Source organism: Sinocyclocheilus grahami, unplaced genomic scaffold (genome assembly GCF_001515645.1).
Source record: "Sinocyclocheilus grahami isolate Dianchi unplaced genomic scaffold, SAMN03320097.WGS_v1.1 scaffold331.1, whole genome shotgun sequence".
NCBI classification, from domain to species: Eukaryota; Metazoa; Chordata; class Actinopteri; order Cypriniformes; family Cyprinidae; genus Sinocyclocheilus; species Sinocyclocheilus grahami.
In genome coordinates, this window is record NW_015505510.1 from 712,359 (window position 1) to 725,670 (window position 13,312).

The window sequence follows — 13,312 nt, forward strand, 5'->3', positions numbered from 1 at the left end:
GGCAAAAATACTGATTGAAAAGGATGCACAGTTAAAGGATTACATTTACAACAGCCTATTCACTTTTTGTAAATCACATGATCTGTTTTGGTAAAAAAAAAACAAAGATAATTATCTCAACTATTTAATAATTTAATTTATAAATATTAGATCATATTATAATAAACAATATTATTTGCTATAGCTTATATAACTTAACATTACATATTTTTGTCAGCCTTCTTGTCGTCTTCTATGAGAAAGAGAAAGAAACAATGTATGAAACAGTGTATGTTTATGTATCTAAAACAACTGCAGTTTATTCCCACGCCCATGTAAAGATTGCTGAAGTAAATAAACACAACACAACCTTTGGCCTTCTTTGTATTGTGGTTATTGTAGTTTTGTTAAAGTCACTTTTGATATTTTATCGTATGAGTCGTCCCAGTCGGTAGTAAACAAATATTGCATTTCGTAAATAAAAGAAAATCCAAACATTTTTGTATAACATTAGAATACGTTTTAATAATTTTTTTAAAATAATGTCGTTAGAAGACCTCTAGACCTGTGACGGTTAAGAACTTCATCTCCCAGCATGCCTTGCGCTACCCATAGGGTCACATTGTGTTACAGAACCGCTTCCGTGTTGTGTTTGTTACTGGGAAAACAGAAACTGCGTGAGGTGACAATTTTCTCTCGCCCGTCACTGATTAGACAGCGATGCTTTTGTAAACCGCTACGTCCGAAGATATATTAGATTGGGCTATGTCGTTGATTCCGGGCTCAAAGCAGAAGGACAAGCGCATTTTATGCGGGATGTGCCCGGACCCGCAGTGCCAGGCGAAGCTCTTCTTCCCCGCACACACCTCCATGAGCATCGAGTGCACTGAATGCGGCCAGAGACACGAGCAGAAGAACCTCGCGAATGTGGAGGAAGTGACTGACCCAGATGTAGTGCTTCATAATTTGCTGAGAAATGCTTTGCTGGGTGTGCCAGGCCCTCCTAAAAAGGGCTCCGAGCTGGTGAAAGTGATGGGACTGTCCAACTATCACTGCAAGCTGCTGTCTCCCATCCTCACCCGCTATGGCATGGACAAACAGACAGGCACTGCCAAACTCTTGAAGGAAATGAACCAGGGAGAGATCTTTGACTGCTCGCTTCTTGGGGACCGGGCTTTTCTCATCGAGCAAGAGCATGTGTCCACTGTTGGGTATGGACGGGACCGGTCAGGGAGCTTGATCTACCTGCATGACACTTTGGAGGAGATCAAGAAAGCAAACTTGAATAGAGAGTGTCTTATTCCCGTGCACGTGGATGGAGACGGTCACTGCCTGGTCCATGCTGTGTCCAGAGCGTTAGTTGGACGTGAGCTCTTCTGGCATGCCCTTCGAGAAAATCTAAAACTCAATTTCAAGCAGAACCTTGACTGCTATAAAACCCTTTTCCAAGACTTTATAGATGCCGCAGAATGGGAAGACATCATTAATGAGTGTGACCCATTGTTTGTCCCTCCAGAAGGCGTTCCCTTGGGGCTTAGGAACATTCACATATTTGGCCTGGCGAATGTACTGCACAGGCCCATAATCCTGTTGGACTCCCTGAGTGGCATGCGCAGCTCGGGCGATTACTCCGCCACCTTCCTGCCAGGCCTGGTTCCAGAGGAGCAGTGCCGAGGAAAAGATGGCACTCTGAACAAGCCCATCTGCATCGCCTGGAGTAGCTCTGGCAGAAATCACTATCTACCCCTAGTGGGCATCAAGGGCTTGCCTTTGCCCTGTTTACCTGCTGCACTGCTCCCGAAAGCATGGGGTGTTCCTCAAGAGCTGATTCGCAAATACGTGAGCTTGGACTCCAACGGAAGCTGTGTGATCAGCGGCGACCGGAGCCTGCAGGATAAGTACCTGCTGCGGCTCGTAGGCGTGATGGAGGATGTCTTCATGGACAAGCACGGCATCCACCCCGCTCTAGTCGCCGATGTCCACCAGTATATATACCGACGCACTGGAGTGATCGGCGTGCAGCCGGAGGAGGTGACGGAAGCGGCTAAGAAATCTGTTCAGGAGGGTCGTCTCCATCGCTGCCTTGTCTGCAACGCGCTTTCAGAGCTCCACGTCCCAGCAGAGTGGCTCATACCGGGAGGGAAACTCTACAACTTGGCCAAGTCGACTCACGGGATGCTGCGGGTGGACAAGAACTACAGCTTTCCTTTAAATAGTTTGGTCTGTTCCTATAACCCAGAAAAAGATGTGCTGGTGCCAGACTACAAACTCAGCTCACTCACGGCCTGCACCTGGTGTCACGGTACTTCAGTGCGATGCGTTCATGGCGACGGCACCGTCGTCTATTTGGACGGAGACCGTACCAACACTCGCTCACAGGGTGGGAAGTGTGGCTGTGGGTTTAAACACTTCTGGGAGGGGAAGGAGTACGACAATCTTCCTGAAGCCTTTCCCATAACTCTGGAGTGGGGGGGCCGTGTTGTGCGAGAGACCGTTTATTGGTTCCAGTACGAAATGGATCCGACGCTCAACAGCAATGTTTACGACGTGACGATGCGACTTGTCACGAAGCACTTCCCCGGAGAGTTCGGCAGTGAGATTCTAGTCCAAAAAGTGGTGAACACCATCTTGCATCACACCGCCAAGAGGAGCCAAGATGAATACAATCCAGTTGCCATCGAAGGTGCTCATGTGCAGGATGGGAGAGATGGGAGCGAATCAGCCGCTCACCCTCCTACTAAAATCATCCTGACGGGACAGAAGGGCAAAACCCTGCATAAAGAAGAGCTGGTGATGAGCAAAACCGAGAGGGTCTTGCAGCATAGCATCAGCGAGCAGGCGGCCTTGTCCCAGCGCCGTAGCACAGACCGCTTGCGCCAGCAAGATCCTCGCCCATCATCTCCTTCCTCTTCATCATCCTCTGCTCCTCCTACACCCACCAAAGTGCCACCCACCAGTGGAGAGAAGAAGATACGTGTAACAACCAGCGACGGGCGGCAGGCCATGCTTACGCTGCAACCGCACACCACCTACGGTGAGCTCCAAAACTCCATCGTCCAGGTCTTCAACTTGTCGCCCGGACAGCTGTGCTTCCGACACGGCTTCCCACCCAGAGAGCTGCCCCCACCACGTCCCGAGGACCAGAACCAGCCCGTGGCGCTTCAGCATGGCGACCGCATCTCTGTGGAAGCGCTGAAAGAGAGCTCACCCGATACTCACATGGCCCAGACGCACTCTCACACGCCTCAAACACACGCTGACTCTGACCCACGACTCAGCCACACCAGTAGCAGGGAACTTCAGGACAACATTGACCTTGAGATGTCATCACTATGTCTCCTGGCAGCACTTATGGGTAAGACACACCCACCTGATATAGATCTGCTTTATGAGGAGACTGTGCCATACTAGAATCAACACTTACTTAAGTGTGTCTGTGACTCGCTGGATTGTATGATACAAGCCTATTTATGTAATTTACGCATCAGGATGATTCTTCTATTATTTCAGATCATGTTTTTTGAGTAATTATTGATTACTAAACAAAAATGAAACTCTAATGGTTAATGATAAACAATGTGTGTAAGACGTGTCTGATTAATTTGTTTTCTCTTCTCCTCTCTCTTGTTCTTTTTCTCTCAGGTGAAGATGTCTGGTCATATGCCAATAAACTGCCTCACCTGTTCCAACAAGGAGGAGTCTTCTACAATATTGTGAAGAAAGACATGGGTAATCTCTCTTTTTTTTCACTTTCTCACACACAATTTGAATTGGTTTTTCAAAATGTATAATTGTGCTTGGCACAACAAAGACTGTATGTGTTTCCCAAAAGCATTTGCAGTATCACTGTATTGTGAGGGTGGGATTTGAGAACCGCTTCTTATTTAGAACTGTTTTTATTTTCTTAAAAATACAGAATAGTTTTCATGATTTGTGGTGTGGAAGTGGCCCTCCGTTAATCCAGACTTTTGTTGCTCTGCCACTGCTTGAGAGAGGCAATGCAGTGGAGTTAAATATAATTTAATTTAGATTAACTGTACATGCTCAGTAGTCAGAGAAAAGTGGTGAAAAGCTACTATTTTGCGATTTTAAATGAGGATTTTTAAAATTTAATATAATTTAACTTTTTCTTTTTACAAATTAGACTATTAGTTTAACAACTGAGTTAAAAGTTGAATTGAAAAATACTTAGTGTTTGGTTTGTCCCTCTTTTTGCTTTAATGTAGCTCAAGCAGTAGAGTTGCAAGGGTGTATGTTTGATTCCCAGGGAATGCAAGAAAAATGCTCAATATGTACCTTGATTGCAGTGTAAGTCGCTTTGGATAAATGTAAATGTTTGATGACAGCAGGACTCAAGCTGCATAAACTGATGATCATTTTTCCCAGCATGAAATAAACTTGTGCTTCACTAGATTAAAGAACATCTAACCTTCTGATTCTGAGTTCAACTGGTCATTGTCACAAATATATTTCATTTAATGTGACCTAGAAATAATCTGAAATATTTCTTTCAACTTATTGAATGTATGATGATATGCCTACTAAGCCCAAAATATATTTTATTGCCTTTCCTGATTTTATGTCTTTTCTGTTTTCTTTTTCTTTCTTTTTTTGGTATTCCACATTGTGGTACTTTTTTTTTTTTTAAAGAACTCCCATTATTTTCAGCAATTCTGTGTATATTTGTTTTATAAGTTTTATAAGTAAAATTATTATTATAAGGCATTATATACATATATATATATATATACGTATATGTATTCAGTGAATATTGTTATAACTATTTAGGAATATTGTTAACATTTGTAAAATGAAATTGACTATGAAAACTTATTAAATTGATTGTATCATCCACCTCTACGCAGACAATGAGAAACTGCTAATAATCTCTATTTCTGTGTTAAGGTCTGTTGGACGGGAAGCACTGCACACTGCCCCATTTGTCGGGCAAGACGTTTGTGTTCAATGCTGCGGAGGGGCGTTTGGAGCTGTGTGTGGACACAGCCGGTCATTTTCCAGTGAGCCCTGATGTGGATGAGCTCGTCCAGGAGGCCCTTTCCAAACTCCGCTCAGACGCAGCCTCCCATAGCCATGAGGGAAGCCCCGCCCACGGCCTGCGATTGGGCGCCGGCGGTGCAGTACGCAAGAAAGAGCAGACCGTCATGGCCTTCCAGGGCAAAGGTCACTCATTGGGTTCCGCACCTCCAGAACACCAACCAATCAGGCGGCAGCACAGCAGCGGCGTCGATCTCAGTAACAGCGCTCACGGTGAAGAGATAACGTTGTCAGGGGAGGAGTTGGTGCGCGTGGCCCCGGGCATGCTCACTTTACGCGAGGGCCCCGGTTTGGGGCTGGAGCCCGCCGTTATCGAGGCCCAACGGCAGCGTCTGCAGGAGATGGTCTCAAACATACAGGCGTCTATGGACAAACACTTGCGCCAACACGCTGCAGCAAGGCATGATGTGAAGGAAGAAGAGGCTCCTGACAAACAGGAGGATATGGAAAGTCACGGTGCGGAGCCTCCCAGCACCTTTGAACCCATGGACCAATCTTGATACTTCATTATCCATATAGCAGAGTGAGCTTCCTAGCATTACACACATACACACACTGTGATTCAACTAACAAATAATGGTGCAGCCGATTTACTGACATATGCAGGGCTCACATTTAGAGCACTTTTGAGTGTGAAACGCATTTGTTAAATATTCTCAGTCTTAAGATATGAAATTTGGAGTGATTATTACAGGAATTGAGTGTCGGCTTTCATTCACCTAAATATAAACTGATTTAAAGAGACAGTTCAACTAAAATTGAACATACTGTTATTCATTTACTCACTGTCATGTCATTCCAAACCAATGGCTTTTTTTCTTCTTCTGTGGAACACAAAGAAGATATTTTGACTCTTTCTGTCCATATAATAAAAGTCAGTGGGGTCCAAAAAAACATTGGACCCAAATGTCGTCTTTTGTGTTTTGCAGAAGAAGAAAAAAGTCAGAATGACATGAGGGTGAGTAAATGTTGACAGAAGTTTCGTTTTTGGTTGAACTATCCCTTTAAGATCACCCTTGAGCTTTGCTAGTATCCACATAGTACTTAAATAATCAAAGTGCACTTTGAACCTCATTGCTGGGTTCACGGCTTTCTTACCAACTTAATAATTCACAATCCAATTTGAAACACTGACTGTCTCACTGAGTCCAAACTTCAGCCCTGCGTCTGTGTGCACTTAGTAGGTAACAGGGTCTCCTTGATCATATGTTTGTGTCCTCAACACAGTTCTGACCTGTGGAACAAACAGGGCTTCTCTACCCACAATTCATTGCTGTCTATCCAAAGAGCACTACGCGGTAAAAGCCTGGAAAGAGTTCCAGCAGGATTTCACATTTACTTCATCGTCCCACTACACATTTAGAGCACAGAAACCTCTCTCAGCAGATCAGCATGGAGTATCCATACATCTGAGAACGAGTTTCTGTTCTGTAATCTCAGATTGGCCTTGTCAGCGTTGCCTTTAGTGTGGCCCAGGCTTATTTGGTTTTGTTGTACTGTTTTGCATGTCCTTTCTTCTATAAACACTGTTCAGTACAAGACAATTCATACACTTAGTATCGGAATGTAATGTACTAGATTCTGGCAAAATCTTCTCTTCGAAAATCTTAAAGTAGCCGAGTGGGTGATATTTTCAGGATATTCTGATTCAGCACTGTAGTAATATTGTTACCTGTGTGTTAGGCCATACTAATATGCTGAAGTAGAGGGCAATGTGCATCAAGGACAGTTTAAGTGTTTTCTTTTGAGTTCAGAAAAAAAACGATATCCACATTCTGTTCTAGACAGATTTTTCTTGTCACCTTGGCAACTGATTCATATAAACCAAAAAAAAGTTTACAGTTAAACAGATTAATAGAGATGTTAAGCTTTGTGCTTCAGTCACTGGGTAGAGCATAAAACAGATGGAAAATCCTAGAAATTGTGTTGAACTCCTATCTATTGGAACTTTGCTGAGCTGTTCTATTTAGCCCGGTGTTGCCAAAAACAGGTGGTCAAACCTGTTGTTAACAGCCTTAATGAGTCTTTTACCCTCCCCTGCTCTGATCTGCAGTGTTTGTGCGTGACACACTTCCGTATGACAGAGGATCTGTTCTGAGAAGGATAAACTGGAGAATTGGAACGAGGCCTGACTTTGGTCCAAGGCCGAGCATGATGATGTTGGAGGCTTGATGAGCTTTTGATTTTAAAAGATTGGTTTTTGATTTTTAAGTCGACAACATCTATACCAGAGCACTTTTTTCTGTGTGGACATGTTTATTAGCTCTTGAACATAATTGATATTGTTGGTGTAAAGAGCAGCACTAAAGAAATGTTTTACTGCTTCATGTAACAGACTCGAGTGCAGGTTGTTTCTCTGTGACTGCTGCCCTCCTCATATATTATATTCCAGTGTACAATAGTGGTATATATTGTATTATATTTCCATCTGTACAGATATTGAATCTGTTTTTTTCCCTTCTGGATTGTTTCTCCTCTGTTTTTCAATAAAACAGTTGGATGATTCTACACAGCTGAGGAATCTGCTGTTTGCATGCTTGATTACTTTTCAGCCTAACAACAATAAAGTTATTCCATCTATGAAACGATGTGATCGCTGTTTCTGAATCACTTTCTAATGCAGTTTTCTATTATCACTAATATATAGGTCACTAATGGACCACATCAATGTGAATTAGTGGTAATATTACTAGGCCTTTAAGATTTTGTTAACATTTAATTTTATGTTAACATTTAATTTCATGCTAACATGAAATAATGAACAATGCTTTCTATCTTGAGTGATGTTAAATTAAAAAAAATATATTTTTTTAAAGAAGTCTTCTTTGCTCGCCACGGCTGTAGTTTTTTTTTTTTATCTAAAATTTAGTAAAAACCATAATATTGTGATATTAAATAAAACATTTAAATACCTTCTCTATTGTAATACATTAAAATTTAACTTATTTCTTAACTTTAAAAAATCCTATATTTTTAGCATCATTACTCAAGTCTTCAGAGTCACATGATCTTTCAGAAATAATTATATGTTGATGTGGTCATGAAACATTTCTTATTATCACTGTTGAAAACAATTGCGCCGCTTAATGTAAAAAAATAAATAAAAATTAGGATTCTATAATGAACAAAATCAACAGCATTTACTTGACATATAAATGTTTTGGAACATTATAAATGCCTTTACTGACATTTTGATCAATTTAATGAATGCTTGCTTAATAGAAGTAATTACTTTAAAAAATTTGCTAAAAATAAAATTTTTGGTTGTAAAAATAAATGTAACATTAAAGGGGTCATATGATCTGATTTCAATTTTTCCTTTCTCTTTGGAGTGTTACAAGCTCTTGGTGCATAAAGAAGATCTGTAAAGTTGCAAAGACTAAAGTCTCAAATCCAAAGAGATATTCTTTATAAAAGTTAAGAGTCAGCAACAACTACCTAAAACGGCTCGTTCTAACACGCCCCCACATATCTACGTCATGATGTGGGAAGATTTGCATAACGCTGTCCAAATGTTCACGCAAAGAAAGAAGGCGTAACTTTTATTCTCGCTGTAGTATTGTTGCCGCCGCCGCCATGTCGTGAAGGCGCTGTGTGATTCATTGTGAAAGCGAAACTAATTTGTTTGGCCTTCCAAAAGAGGAAGATATCCGCTTCGTCGTGCCTGGAGCTGATCCGTGCTGGTTGCGGAGGAAATACATCAACTTTGCGCTGTGGATCACCAGATCGGCTTTCACTGTGGACAAAGTAGATTCCAGCCCGGGGTCGTCACATGTGGTTGCCGCATGCCCTCCGGACGCTCTTTCGTCGAATCTGCCAGCCGTGCCGTTCTCAAGCTCACCGGCCTCCGCTCACTCTAGCCCTCCGGCCGTTCCTCACTCTAGTCCCCAGCCTCTGCTCGCTCTAGGCCGCTGTGTGTGACGCTGTGTTTCGTTGTGAATGCAAAACTACTTTGTTTGGTCTTCCAAAAATGGACATGACTAGAAATCAGTGGTTAAGTTGTATTTACAACAATGTTCCAGAACACTTCAACCCAAATATTCAGATGTGTGCTGCACATTTTATGGAGGACTGTTTCCTGATCCTGGTAGAGTAGACTACAATGCCAGCTGTTCTGACTCACAGTCTGTAAGTAAGTTTTTTATATCTAAAGAATTTGCCACCGTTGATTCAAACGTGAGTTTTGAGCAGCGTAGTGTAGCACTTGTTGTTTGTCATTTCTCCGATCACAAATGCAGACATGGTTTTATGTTTACGCGGCGCGATGCAACGCAACGCGTAAAAAGACAGTATAAGTCATTATAATCCATAATTATGTCCCCACTGGATGCAATGAATGCCTTGTTTATAATGGGTTTTGCTTTGTAAAAATCGACGCGTTTCAGAAAGGCGGGGCATAGAGGAGAAACAATAATGTACAGTATGTGGAAAATAATGTTTTTTAACCTTAAACCGCATAAACACATTTCATTACACCAAATACACAAAATAATGTTCTTTTTTAGCAACATCTATGACCCCTTTAATGTTTTACAAACGAATGTGAAGTAAATAGTACATGTATTTATATTAACTTCAGTAAATTCTGTAGAAAATTGGTCATTGTTATTTCATGCAACATAATGCATTCACAAATTGAAACTAATTGTACTGCATTACCAAATTAGTGTTGAGATTTTTCTCCTTAAGCTTGATGAAGTGATGATGATTATAGTCAGGCTGTGAATTACAAAATTGACTTTTCATTTCATGAAATTTTGCAGCTGTATGCCAATGTCCTCTAAATACAAGCTAAAAAGCCCATCAAAAATTAAGGGTAAACACCATAATTTACCAGTATTCATACCATAAAAAATTACAAACTTGGAAAAAATAAATTAACAATATTAATAGTTTAGTTTAGATACTTTGTGGTATGGTCTGAGGTGTGGTTGAAATTACATTGATATATAATTTTTATTTAATGTACAGAATTTAAAAAAAAACATTCAGGGTCAAATAAACAAAAAAAAATGTTGCTCTTAAAATGGAAATCTAAATGTACACTCCATAATATTCTATAGTACGTCCACTGTAAATGATTTCTGTAAGCAAACTCTTTTTTTCTGTGCTTTTATAAATTGTAATACATCAAACTAATTTTCTCTGGTAATCAACTTATATAAGACTCTTTAGTAGATGTACTTTTTTTGAGTTGATATTAACTTTGGCAACACTAGCATTTTAATATAAACATTGCATATATCTATAAATATATATATATATATATATACACATTTATAAACTAACAATTTCTCATTGTAGTCTTTCTGCATTATTAGTCAAAACAGACACATCTATTCAAAATTCAAATACACTCATAGGCGAAGAGTGTGATATTTCCAATCAAAATCACAATATTTACATATTTACATAGGGCAGTAATATTAAAGATTCCTGATATCAGCTACAGGCTCAGAGCCACAAACTGGCTATGAAGTTACTGAGGCCCCAAACTAATCAGGACACTGAACTTCTGTTTTCTCTCCAAATCTGAAGGAGTTGCATACAGACTGAACTTTGGTGTCATACTGTCCTAGTTTCTGCTGTTCTGTGACCCATTAAGAAGAGAAAGGTGGAGCTCTAGGGTTAGATCCATCAGTCAGGATGAAACGCAGGATTGATGGAGCCGATTGAACGTACAGCAAGTCCATCACTACGTCGACGAGAGAGCAGTCGCTGAAGTAATCGAGGTGAACCCGGCACTCCTGACAGAGATGCTCGCCGTGGCAGTTTCAGAGAGCGCCCTCTAGAAATGCAAACATCAGCCATCACACAACACCACAAAAACAAATCAGAGTTACACAACATCATAATACTCACCTAGAACAGCCACTCCGATCATTAGACGACGCTTGCGTGAAGTTTTGCGATGCCCGAGCCACAATGGGCCTCAACGGCTCCTGCTTCTGCACACATATACACATTTATTACACTTTAACATATAAATGTTAGAATCTTCAAAAAAACATTGTTTTAAGACAGGTACTTATATATTTGGTTGTAGTGTGCCAGTAGGAAATATTAATTTGAGGTTTCCCATTTGTTTTTAATGTCCCAAGCTTCTTGGAGAAATGTATCTATATTTAGGATACCTCAGTTTGCAAATGATAATGTCCCACTGGCACACTAAAGCAAACGATAGAAATAAATCATCTTAAAATTAATGTTGTAGAAACAAATGGTGTAGAAATCCTTTCTAGAAGACAAGAAGCTTATAGCAGCAATGGGAGCACCAACCTCCTATTAACCCTTATGGAAAAGAAGTGTGCTTGAATTAAAATAAAAAATTCTTGCAGATATAATATTAATGAAATAATAATTTCCGTGCCTAACAACGGCCCTAAGCTGTTATAAATTCACTGTAAACCACGGCTTCTTGGGGCTTATTGCTTTATTCTTCCACCAAACAAGAAACAGTTGTGGTTCCAACAAAGTGGTTGCCGAGCAACACACAGACGTAAACAAAGGTGTATGTTTGTAGTGTAATTTACAACCGCTTTGAACTTTGAAGCTCAACCAATCAGAATCAAGGACCGGAACTATCCGTTTTATAAGTACAATTAAATCATGTTTTACTAATCTTTTGTAAAGTACTTGATTATAATGTGACTGTAGTGTATTTTTGGATATTATATTTAAAGTTAACATTTTAAATGTACTAATCTTCAAGTTTATCATTACAAATGTGCATTTAGAACATGATTTAGAAACATATTTAAGATTATGCCATTCAAGTTTCGATAGAAATTACTTTAAAATATATTTTAGTTGACCAAAAATACTTGGCCAGCACATTTTGCAGTACACTTTAACCATTTTTCAAAGACAACAGAAGTATTTATGCAATTACATAAAAACAAGTCCTACTTATAAGGTACTATTAAGTTCAAATAATTGTGTTTAATATACATTTAAACTAACTGTCAAAAAACATAACATTCAGTTTGCCCCTAAGTATATAATTTTAAACTATATTATATCCTGAATGAGTACTCTTTTTAAAAGTGTGCTACAGTATAATTTCACAAAGGGAACACACATGGTTTTGAAGTGAAATACACAGCAAGTGTGTGCTTTAGGCCATGTAGTGTATCATTTGTGCATTGTACGTGTTCGTATGCAAGCACACCGTAGTGAAGCAGGCTGTGGGAAGGTATCCTTCCTTTCCGTTCTGAAGTCGGGCGTAACACCAGTCGGCATTCTCCTGATACAGAAGCAACACCACCTCACCGGCACGGACACACAGCTCTTCATCACAGTCTGCACTGTAGTCTGCCGTCACAACCACCTCACACACACACAAACATATTTTATCTTCACCATCGGCTCTGTAGTTTAAACCACTGTATATGATGCTGCAGCTCAAATGAGAAAATGTGTTACCATTTCTCCTTGGTGCTTGAATATCACTCTCTTCCGACAAACTGAAAGATTTAATCATTTTGCTATAATATTTGTAAATTGAACAGAAATGATATAAAAAGTGAGCAAGAAAAGATGACTAACCTTGAGGCGAGAGAACAGTGGTGAACACCTCAAACTCTTCATGGCTCTGTGTGTAGATTTGCTGCATGATGAAGTCAGACAGCACACAAACTGCAAGAAGAACGGAGACACTTTATTCAGAATCACTGCTGTTGCTAAATCTTCTCCCCACTTTAAATACTCTCTTTTACACACACACATTACAAGATCTTAGTTAGGTGCTTTTCTAGGAAACATCAGCACTCTTAAATCTATTTAAATCTGTTCCACTTCAGTTAACTGTTTAAATGCTGCAGGTCTTAGCCCTGGCCAGCCAATCACACGCTTCTAAAAGGCAACTCTATGCACTTAGAGAAATTCACTCTCACCATTAACACAACACTACACATCCTACACCAAGTTCTTTAACAAAACAGGTAACTACATAGAACATTTTCTGTACGTCAAAAAACAAACAAACAAGAAAATTGTTCATATTTTCATATTTCATACATTTTATTAGTCAACAGTAAGAAATATCTGAACAGGTATTCTGATCTCATAATATTGCACACCATAATCTATATACTCTATTAAATTCAGTTTTTAATGTTTCTAGCTCCATTTCAAATAAAATCACTTGTGGAGAGATGATTAATATGAGTGAGATACAAGCCCACATTCATAGAGAAAATATGACGACATCTGTATTTATTAATATTTCTATCATTTTCAGAACTTAAAATCCTATAAGGGTTCCTCACTTCAGATG

The 13,312-nt window shown here is 39.9% G+C and overlaps 1 protein-coding gene across 2 annotated transcripts; it reads left to right on the plus strand.

Annotated features, from left to right (window-relative positions):
• Positions 1 to 620: 620 nt before the first annotated feature.
• LOC107602633 (deubiquitinating protein VCIP135-like) lies at positions 621 to 7,605 on the plus strand. Of its 2 annotated transcripts, XM_016295189.1 has the most exons (4): positions 621 to 3,334; positions 3,622 to 3,708; positions 4,885 to 5,557; positions 7,088 to 7,605. In XM_016295189.1, exons 1-3 carry the CDS (start codon positions 745 to 747, stop codon positions 5,532 to 5,534), a joined length of 3,327 nt encoding a protein of 1,108 aa, XP_016150675.1. In that variant the 5' UTR covers positions 621 to 744; the 3' UTR covers positions 5,535 to 5,557; positions 7,088 to 7,605. The 2 variants fall into 2 exon arrangements, with proteins under 2 accessions (XP_016150675.1, XP_016150674.1); XM_016295188.1 differs by having other exon boundaries at positions 4,885 to 7,605.
• The last annotated feature ends 5,707 nt before the right edge of the window (positions 7,606 to 13,312 follow it).

Excerpts from the sequence above, each read along its gene's own strand:
- LOC107602633 (XM_016295188.1), top strand. The coding sequence starts at position 745 with ATGTCGTTGATTCCGGGCTCAAAGCAGAAGGACAAGCGCATTTTATGC. Across the intron at positions 3,335-3,621 it reads TCTCCTGGCAGCACTTATGG|GTGAAGATGTCTGGTCATAT; the intron begins GTAAGACACACC and ends TTTTTCTCTCAG. Across the intron at positions 3,709-4,884 it reads TATTGTGAAGAAAGACATGG|GTCTGTTGGACGGGAAGCAC; the intron begins GTAATCTCTCTT and ends TTCTGTGTTAAG.